This window comes from Phasianus colchicus, chromosome Z (assembly GCF_987193195.1).
Source record: "Phasianus colchicus chromosome Z, bPhaCol1.hap1.1, whole genome shotgun sequence".
NCBI lineage: Eukaryota > Metazoa > Chordata > Aves > Galliformes > Phasianidae > Phasianus > Phasianus colchicus.
In genome coordinates, this window is record NC_143476.1 from 22,966,800 (window position 1) to 22,976,814 (window position 10,015).

The 10,015-nt window shown below is 50.3% G+C and overlaps 1 protein-coding gene across 1 annotated transcript; it reads left to right on the plus strand.

Moving 5' to 3' along the window:
- Positions 1-175: 175 nt before the first annotated feature.
- LOC149912729 (uncharacterized) lies at positions 176-7,932 on the plus strand. Its single transcript, XM_090131998.1, has one exon. It carries the CDS (start codon positions 6,515-6,517, stop codon positions 7,424-7,426), a length of 912 nt encoding a protein of 303 aa, XP_089988124.1. The 5' UTR covers positions 176-6,514; the 3' UTR covers positions 7,427-7,932.
- Positions 7,933-10,015: the final 2,083 nt, after the last annotated feature.

Sequence of the window (10,015 nt, forward strand, 5' to 3'; positions counted from 1 at the left end):
CTCTCCTCTCCTCTCCTCTCCTCTCCTCTCCTCTCCTCTCCTCTCCTCTCCTCTCCTCTCCTCTCCTCTCCTCTCCTCTCCTCTCCTCTCCTCTCCTCTCCTCTCCCCTCCCCTCCCCTCCCCTCCCCTCCCCTCCCCTCCCCTCCCCTCCCCTCCCCTCCCCTCCCATCAGGATACTCCCAATGCCCATAAGGGACGGTCAGCGGGACCAGAACATTAACTCTTTAACTCCCACTGGTCCACGTGATGTTCTGATGTGGAACACTGGCAACAAAAAATCACCAAACCATGACGTCTCCCTACAGTGGCTGGCCCTTCCGTGAGCCCACAGTGGGTCCATCCCTTCCGGTCGCACAGGGAGCACAAGTGCCAACACCTTGCCTGCGCTCCCTAGGCCAGCCTCACCCTTCCACCAGGTGCTCAACCACCAGTGCAAGCCACGACTTAACAGTTCCCCTCACTAGGCGTGAGGACGCCTAGTGTCCACCTAGCTTCTACTGGTTGGTTACTGTGCTGGAATCATGGCCCTGTTTCGAGGACGTTGCTTTTGTGATAGAGGTCTTGTGGTCAGGAGGGACATTTAGCACAGAGAAGCAATACGCCTGGAAGTAAGTATGAGCAAGCGCCTTGATTAGGCAAAATGGCAGAAATGCAAGGGCACTGCTCTTATTAAGCAGTACGCCTGCAAGATACAAGCAGAATGATAACTGCGATCAAAAATGGCGAATTACTGGCTCTAACACATCGCTGTCCCAGGGCAGGAGGGCAGCCCCACAGCTGCCCCTGGCCCAGCTGCTGCCCCAGCAGAAACTCCTGCCTCTGGCCCAGAGCCCTCCTGCAGTATGGAACAGCGTCCATGAGGTCCCACCTGCAGCTTTCTCCCACTTTTTCAAGGGAGAACTTGTCAAGCATGGCTCCTTGCCTTCCAGTCTTGCAGGACCTCTTTCCCTTCGTGACTCAACAGCCACGGGGCCTGGCCCTGCATACCTGCTGAGGCGAGGGCCACTCAATCGGCTTCACAGAACCATGCAAAATTAAGGCTGGAGAAGAACTCAAAGCTAACCAAACCCAACTGTCAGCTCATCCTCACCGCGCCCACTGAACCTCGTCTCTAAGCACCACATCTACGTGCTGCTCGATCTCCTTCAGGGACAGTGATTCCATCACTTCCCCGCGCAGCCTGTTCTAGCGCCTCAGCACTCTTTCAGATAAGAAATTCTTCCCCTATGCACTTCTTCATAATTTTCTCGGTCCTCCGCTACCAGCGATGGTGGAAGGTCTGCAAATCCTAATGTAATACATCCAACTGAAACATTAACGAAGAATGTAGTACTCCTTTCATGGAATAACTTCCTTACAATGAAATGATCAAATAGCTGTCTTTTCTTTCTTTGAGTTGTAGATTTGTAGAATCATGAAAGGGCCACTTCCTCTGGAAGAGTTAAAAAAATGTAAACTTTGAGCATGTTCTTTTTTTCTTGTTCAAAATTATTTCTATCGAAGCTGGAGGGCCAGGATTACCATTGATCATTACCATCTCATTGCTGATAGCCACCAGTGTGTTTGCTGGCTGTCGCCCCGGGTAAATTAACATTCAAATATCTGATTGGAGTACTTTTTCTTCTTTCCTCAATTTCGCCTACTAAATTAGGGCCAAAAAGTCTGGTTCTAATTCTGCACGTGGAGATCATCCTTCTTAAGGAGCCCACCATATATCTGACAGGGGCCGAGGATGAGCTCTGACATATCTGTAGGGCTTCACCAGTATAGAAGCTGTTACAAATCCCTGAATATGCACTGTTTCCCGTCTCTTCTAGCTCACAGATGCTGGCTCGGAGCAAATGGAGCAGGCAGCTTCTGTCCGTGAGGGACCTGAGAAGAAAGACAGAGCTATGAACTTTCAGGGACTTGTACCTGAAATACAATGTCACCTTCATTGTATTCACGGCAGCTCCTCCATATTCTTATTAGATGGCAGTTCCCTGCTGCATTGCAGAAGGGATACGTACCCTGAGAAGTGCTTTGACAAAGTGCCATCCCGAGGGACCTAGACAGTGGGCCCAGGTGAACCTCACGAGGTTCAACAGATCCCAATGCAAGGTCTTGCACCGGGGTCAAAGTGGGCAGCCCCCACTATCAGTACAAGCTGGGCGTTGAAAGAATAGAGCACAGCCCTGCTAAAAAGGACCTGGGGCTATCGATAGATGCCTGGACATGAGCCAGCAATGTGCAGAAAGCCAACCGTATCCTGGGCTGCATCAAAAGAAGTGTGGTCAGCTGGGAGAGGGAAGTGCTCCTGCCCTCCTGCTGGTGAGACCTGACCTGGAGTATTGCATCCAGGTGTGGAGTTCTCAGTACAGGAGAGACACGGACCTGTTGGAGCGTGTCCAGGGGAGGGCTGCAAACATGATCCAAGGGATGGAACACTTTGTCTCTTCCCCGCTCCCCCTAGTCCAGTGATCCAATATCAGCCAGTTTCACTGTTTATTCTCATTTATTCTCACTCATTCTCATTTTTCCCATCAGGGGGAAGTTCTTTACTATGAGAGTGGTGAGGTGCTGAAACAGGCTGTCCAGAGAAGTTGTGGATGCCTGGAGGTGTTCAAGGCCAGGTTGGATGGGGCCTTGGGCAGCCCGGTCTGGTATTAAATGGGGAGCTTGGTGGCTCTGCCTGTTGCAGGGGGTTGGAGATTCTTGAGTGGTCCTTGAGGTCCCTTCTAACCTCGGCCATTCTGTGATTCTGTGAGTCTGAAGTTCAGATGCTCTGCTGTAACAAAAAATATCTGCAGGAAAAAAAAAATTCTTGTTGTCACCACAAGCAGGTATACAGCCTGTGACTGTTGCCTGCTGTCCCCGTAAAACAGTACTGCCATTGTTAGTAAGAAACCTAATGTTAGCTTTGCAGGAGCTTTGGTGGGCTATTAGGGTTGTTACCCTCTTGTGCAAATTTTTAGTGCAAACTGGAAGTCAATACCAGCCGTTTTTTGTTGCGATACACGTAGCTTCAATGTGCAATAATACCAAAGACCTCAAAAATACATGCACAGGCTGAAAACGTAAGCTACAAGACTAAACAGCACTCTGGTCTGCTTCTGGTTACGGAAGATGTACTACCATAAGAGCTGGGAAAGAATACAGAATAGAACCAAGAAGCAGTCCAACAGCACAATAAGGGCACCTTACGTGTCCTGGGGAAGTTACGTCCACCAGCACTGCACAGCATACAGTCCCAGGAGCTGAGCACAACGGCTTACAACGCAACCTGAGGGGCAGTCTGACAGAATGGCATCTGATGCAGATGAAACAAAGGCGTGTCACTGAATTCTTCCGTGTGGAAACAATGGCATCCGCTGACATTCATCGACATTTGCTGCATGTTTGCGGAGACCACAAAGTGGATGTGAGCACAGTGAGGCGGTGGGTGGTACGTTTCAGCAGTGGTGACATCAACAAGGAGCAGAGGTGTATCTGTTCTGTGGAGCTGATGGCGACTATTTCTGTAAGGAGAACTCAGAACACCTACTGAACTCTGAGGAAAAAACAGGGGCTTCGGACCACAAGACACGTTGCTTGGTTGCAGTAATACCTGCTCATGAGCAAGCGCTGTAGGGAAAATCAGAATTCTGTGAGAACTGGTATTTTAGAGGTTTGCTTTAAGAAATGCTTCTTAACGAACTGCTTTTTCAGTCAGCTAATTTTTGGGGGGAACTTTGTCAATCTCTGCTTGCATATACATTCTGTGCTAATGCCGCACTCGCAAGTTGTGTTGTACAGCCAGTAATGGGTCTGAGGCGGCTTAATAAATGGCTGGTTAACATTTACAGCCATGAAATTCATCAGCCTACGCTACGGCTTGCATCAGCATACAACTCCTCAAGAAGGCAATGCACTATTCCATTTGCAATGGGGCAGGGGGCGGTAGGTGGTGCTAAATGTGCGTAGGAAAGGTCTTGGAAATCCCATTCAGCTTCACCCTGCAAAAAACACACGTACCACACAATCATAATAAATGCCATGTGAGCCTTCGGTTCCATTAGAACTTCACAGAGAGGCCCACCGTGTGTCTGCATGTCTGCTACGGCATGTTTTTGGAGTAAAACAGTCTCAGAGGCAGCCTTTGTCCAAACGCTGAGGTCGACATTGTTTCTCTGGTGCCTCTGTATGGCCAGTTGGAGGCACGGACTCAGGACAGGTAGCTAAATCCCTGAAGACTTTTAGGAAGCGTACAAAAGCACAGGACTATGACACAGATATCCAGGCCTTTGGAGACAGCAAACTTTATCCACAAATTTATTTCTAAGGAGAAAATTGTGTCTTTGTTCCCATTCCTATCAGTTTTCTAAACCATTCTCTTACCACGGTGATGGCGGTCTTCTCCTTTTTTGAACCTCTTGAGATTTCTGGTATGATTTTGCTTTTGTGTAGGACAAAGGTAAATAAACTAAGTAATCTATATTTCTCTGATCCTGTCACAGAAAATCTAAATGTTTAAAACCAAGCTGTGTGACCAATCAAAATATCACGATCTAAGTTTCTCTGGAAGAGAGAATTTCCAAACAAAATTACTTTGGTGCAATTAGATGCATCACCAGGGGAAAGCAAGCAATACCACCATGAGCTTAAAGAAGCAGAACATCTTCCAATCAGAAATCCCTTAGCTTTCCAAAACATGTGCCCCCCTTCTTAATAAAATGAAGTGTTAGTAATAATAATAGAAAGAAAATGTATCTTCTGTCCTCCTTCCTGCGAACGGGAATGGGGTTGTCTTTCTTTCTACAGAGTGAGAACTTGCAGCAGCGGAGCTGTTGACTGCAGTGCCACGTTTTCTCTCATCAGGATGCAGAAACTTTTCTGGCATTCTCACTGCCTCATTACCAAGTTTAACCACCAGAAGTGGAACTTCACTGGTGTGGCCTATTTTCTTTTCTAAGAGCATCATACGTTCAGCAAAATCTGTGGATGTTCTTTGCTTATATGAAGGTTAATGGGTAGGGTCAACATAAATGACCCACCAGAATGTCTCTATCTCGCAGTGATCTTGATTGCTTAAAGTCTACTCCCTTAAAGATTATTGCTTGAAGTCAGTACCCTAAACACCAAGCTTTGAAGTTCTCCAGCAGTTTGCACTAGGTAGAACAAGCCAGTTAGTTAACCTCCCACCCGTCCTCCTAGATTTTGAAAGATTCTCTTGGAAGAACTAAATCTCTTGATGAACTAAATGATTCTCGTGATGAACTACATGGTGAAGGTTGATTTCTCATGTGGCAGTGCCTAGACATTGTTGCAAAGAAGGACGTCATTGCTACATTTTTCTTTCTGGATTAGACCGTGTGTCCATAAGCTTGCAACAGTTGTGCACTCAGCTGCGCTTATGGATTCTGATGTCTCGCTGGTGTGATTTTTCTGTCTCCAGCCTGATCCTCCCAATTGCATGCCAACTGTTCATGTCAACTGCCTCCGAACTGGTGCTGGCAACGCAAGCCTTTCTTGCAGGACAAGTGCTCCAGCTTCACTGCCTCAGTAGTCTCCCTGGATGGGCAGTGTCACTCCTGGCTGCAGTCCTAGAAAGGAGACAGAGCCTGGATTAGGCCTGGTGCGTGCTGGGCAGAGGGGATCAGCCCTGCTGCCCCCAGCTAGGGGAGAAGAACAGGAGAAAATCTCCAGGGGCGAGCCACGGGCCGTCTTTGACTTGGTGTAGGAGGAACCAATGCACGGAGGGGGCAGGGCAGCAGTGTTGGCCTGTGGGGAGAGCCAGTTAGGCCCGTGTCCTGTTGCCTCAGAGGAAGACAGGGGTTTTGTTGAAGGCACCCCAGTGCTGTATGGATCTGGAGATTTGTCACAGCTGGGGCGATGTGGGAAGACTCGGTCAAAGCCTTGAACACAACTGCAAAATTCTGACAGCGAACAGACACAATATAGGGAACGGAACGGACAGAGGCACTGCGGAAAACCCGGATGCCATTGCTGGGCTTGGAGTGCTGCAGATGACGCTCGCCCGTTGTGACGTCACTGGCACCGCTCCCCTACGTGAGGGATAGTGACATACGCAGCAGGGGATTGTGACCTCTTGGCCCTGGCTGCCTGTAGCCGGGCACAGAGTCTCTCACTCTGGCTTGTGCCCGCACTCCAGCCGAGCGTGTCCGTGAGGTTTGGAGCGAGGAGCAAGGATAGCCTTGGTGCTGGTCTCGTGCTCTGGGAGCTGCCGACAGCCGCTCTCAGTGCTCGTCCCCAGAGCCACTACAGCTTCTTCCCCGCCCTGCCTGGCTCAGGCAGCCGGGGCACCCAGGAGGCCGCAGCAGCAAAGGGAACCGGTAAGGGGACGCCTCAGCCTGGGCGGCCCAGCTGGGAGGGTTTCCTTCCTGAGGGACCCGGGCACTTGTTCCTCCGCTGGCGGGCTCAGCAAGTGACCGTGGCCTCTCTTCTTCTCCTAGCGTGACCCCTGCTGCTGCAGCAGCGGGGTGAGGAGCAGCCCCTCATCCCCTTCGCACTCCTGTCCACCCAGCAGCTGGACAGCATGGCCACCGAGCTGGACCGTCGCTGCCCCATTTGCCTGGACAGCATGGATGACGCCAGCTACACGATGCTGTGCCTGCACCAGTTCTGCTTTGGCTGCATCCGGCGGTGGGCTGAGAGCAGGCCCACGTGCCCCCTCTGCAAACGCAGGGTGGAGTCCATCCTGCACTCGGTGCGCGCAGACGACAGCTTTCAAGAGGTTGTCGTCGGACAGCAGGAGAGGGCCAGAACAGCACCCCGCCAGGCAGCACCAGCACAAGAGCCACCAGCGGTGCCCATTTCCCGCCAGCCTCCAGCTGTGCTCCGGCCCCTGCTGCCCTGGCTGCGCCAGGAGCTGGGGCAGCTCTTTGGGGCTGACCACAGGGCAGCCGCTGCAGCACAGCGCCGTGTCATCTCTGGCCTGTGCTTATTTGGTCTGAACGGGGGAGCGCTGACTTTGTGGCTGTTCGGCTCCCTGCGAAGCCAGACCGCCAGCTTTGTGCAACGGCTCGTCCTGCAAGCTGCATATGCATGCAATGGGCTGGTGCAACGTGTGCCTGGCCCGGAGGCCTCCCGTGCTGCCACGGGACAGGAGGGCAGCCGCGCAGCTGCCCGTGGTGCAGCTGCCTCCCAGGCACAGATCCCACAGCCCTCCAGCAGCACTGGGGAAGACAACGTGGAGGAGGAGCATCCTGTGCCCTCGACCGCTGCCCTCAGTGAGGGGCCCAGCCAGCCTCCATCCCTCCCGGCTCCATCCAGGACCGGCCAACAAACAGCCCAGGAGGAGCCGGGGGAGGCAGTGCCGGGTCCCTCCAGCACCAACAGGGCCAGGGAGCGCTCACGCAGGGCGCCTCGGCGAGCCCCAAAGAGGAGGGCCCAAGACTCTGGGGCCTCCGCACCTCCTGCCAAGAGGCCACCCCGCCGGCAGCACTAGGACACCGGCCCAGCAGCTAGCGAGAACAGGGCCGGGCCTGCAGCTGGGGCACTTGAGCGAATGGCACTCGCTCAAGTGGTGAAGGGGCTCTCTGGCCACGCAGCACTCATGGCTCCCAAACTCGCTCTCCTGCTTATCCCTAAACATATGAGTAGGGTGAGGAGCAGCCCCTCATCCCCTTCACTCTCCTGCCCACCACAGCAGCTGGACAGCATTGCCACCGAGCTGGACCATCGCTGCCCCATTTGCCTGGACACCATGGATGATGCCAGCTATGCAATGCTGTGCCTGCACCGGTTTTGCTTTGGCTGCATCCAGCAGTGGGCTGAGAGCAGGCCCACATGTCCCCACTGCAAACAGGATGAGATCCATCAACCGCACTCCCAGCAATCTAAAGATGTTTTGGAAGTTGAGAGTACACTAGAGTTCTCAAGATCATGTAATCAGCCTTATCTGATTTGTTCTTCCATTCTGCATTTCCAAAGGCAGAGACACAATTTTGTTTCTTGTTGTTAGCATCATGGAATTTGTTTCAGCATTGGAATCTTTAAAGTCTGTGTATGGTTTATGCCTTGAAGGTCCAGATGTAGATAATTACCCAATATGATACAAAAGTTCAGTACAAAACTCCACACACCACATAATCTTCTACAAGGAACCAAGACCTGGTACTCAATATCAGAATGCCTGAGAAAGTTGCCTTGCTTTCTAGTGACCTCTGGGGAAAATCAGAAAATTCATACTTTACACAGTGTTTAAATCAGTTGTATAAAATTCATTTTCCGGGACATTTTCAAACACTGAGTTTACACATACCAGTCTCCCAGCTGAGAAATCTTGGCCATGAGAAACCTGCAGGCAATAGTCCCAATCACCTCAAACAAGATCAGTTCACACACAACACTGGAGAAATGTTTTATGAAAACAGATTCAGTAAGGTGGGGAAGAGCAGAGTGCGTCAACTAATTAGTAAGTACAAAGGAAGGAGAATGGAAAATGATGTTCAGACATAGCAAAGTATGCTTTGTTATACCGCTTAGAAAATGGGGAGGCATGTTCAGGAGACCAGTTTCACCTCTGTGAGAAGTAGGTTGTGTTTATGCAGTGGAAATTTCCAGTATTTCTGTATGTAGCATAGGATAAGCTGCCTTTCATAAAGAAAGTCGCTGAACAGAGTAAAGTTGAGACTGGGGCGTTCCGACCCAGGTAAAATTGGCACAGGCACTAGGTAAGGTAATTGTATACAGTAGGGGAGGTACAGGACTGAACTAGTGTGCAGATTGTTGAAAATACTGTCCTCCTATTGTCGTAAAAAGTACAGAATATGCCCAAAGACAATGGGTTGGCAATAGACATTGTACGGAAGCATAATGTAGCTATGTGGAAGTGTAACGTAGCTATGGAAGTGTAATGTAGCAACAGCATCAGAAGATTGATGAACCTGAGACACACAACCATGAGTGCCAGGAGAGGCTTTACCTGTGTCAAACCCAGGATATATTAAGGAATGGATTTCACTGACTGGTTGTGCAATTTCTCCCTTGTCAGTAGGGGGTGTGTGCCCATTATTGCAGTAATGAATAAACTGCTCTTCACAGAGATCTTTGCCTGATTAGAAATTTTTGATCTTGAGCGTGCTTCTCACACCTCCTCCACAAAAGAAGGATGCACCTGCAGATTCACAGTTATTTCTGAATCAAGTTTGCTATTCACCGTAACCCTGACAGATCTTGGGAGAGACTGCAAGGCAACCAAAGCTACATAGGTCATTCTGCAAGTAATGCCTCCTATTTATTTCCATGGAAACTAGAACAGTTAAATAGAGCACAATAAGAGTGTTTGACAGAGCACATTCTCAGCTATAAAACACTATTTTTCAACACAGTCACCACCATTAGCTGAGCAATTTCACCATCTATGAGAGGAGCCTGCATGTTGTGCATATAAATACCTCAGCAGCAGAGGTGGCCCACTGTTGCTGTCAACAGTGCCCATCTGAAACGCATCATCACCTCACTGTGCCCATACCCACTGTGTGCTCTCCATCAGGCACTGATCAATCTCATGGGTGTCATTTTTTCTGCATGGAGGAGTTCAGTGACACATCTTTGCTTCATCTTTCCATGTGAGACCCCATTCTGTCAGACTGTCCCTCTGCTGCCATGTGTCACATGGCAACAAAATGTAATGCCATACTGGCAGGAAAGTTCAACCTCTACTCCCATACCACCAATATCCATTTCTGGCATTGTGGACCAATATGATAAAATAGGAGGCATTACTTTTGGAGCAGCCCTCATACAGTTAGGGACGGGACAATTAGAGGGACAGTGAAGCCTTCTGGGAGCATATGGAATGCTTGCTTTTCTCAAGCTCCCTGGCCCGCAGAAGGGTGGTACTTCAGCATGCCCTAGGAACTTTGCGCTGCTCCAGCTTCAAGCAAATATGTCTTGGAACTAGAGAGAAACTGGAGCTACACCTGGCATTTCACAGAGGCTGCTCTAAACAGCTGAGTAGCATACGCAGAGAGAATAAGGCTCTGTTTCCATGCCAGTCACGGTTTCAAGATTTTATTGTTTGACAGCCCAT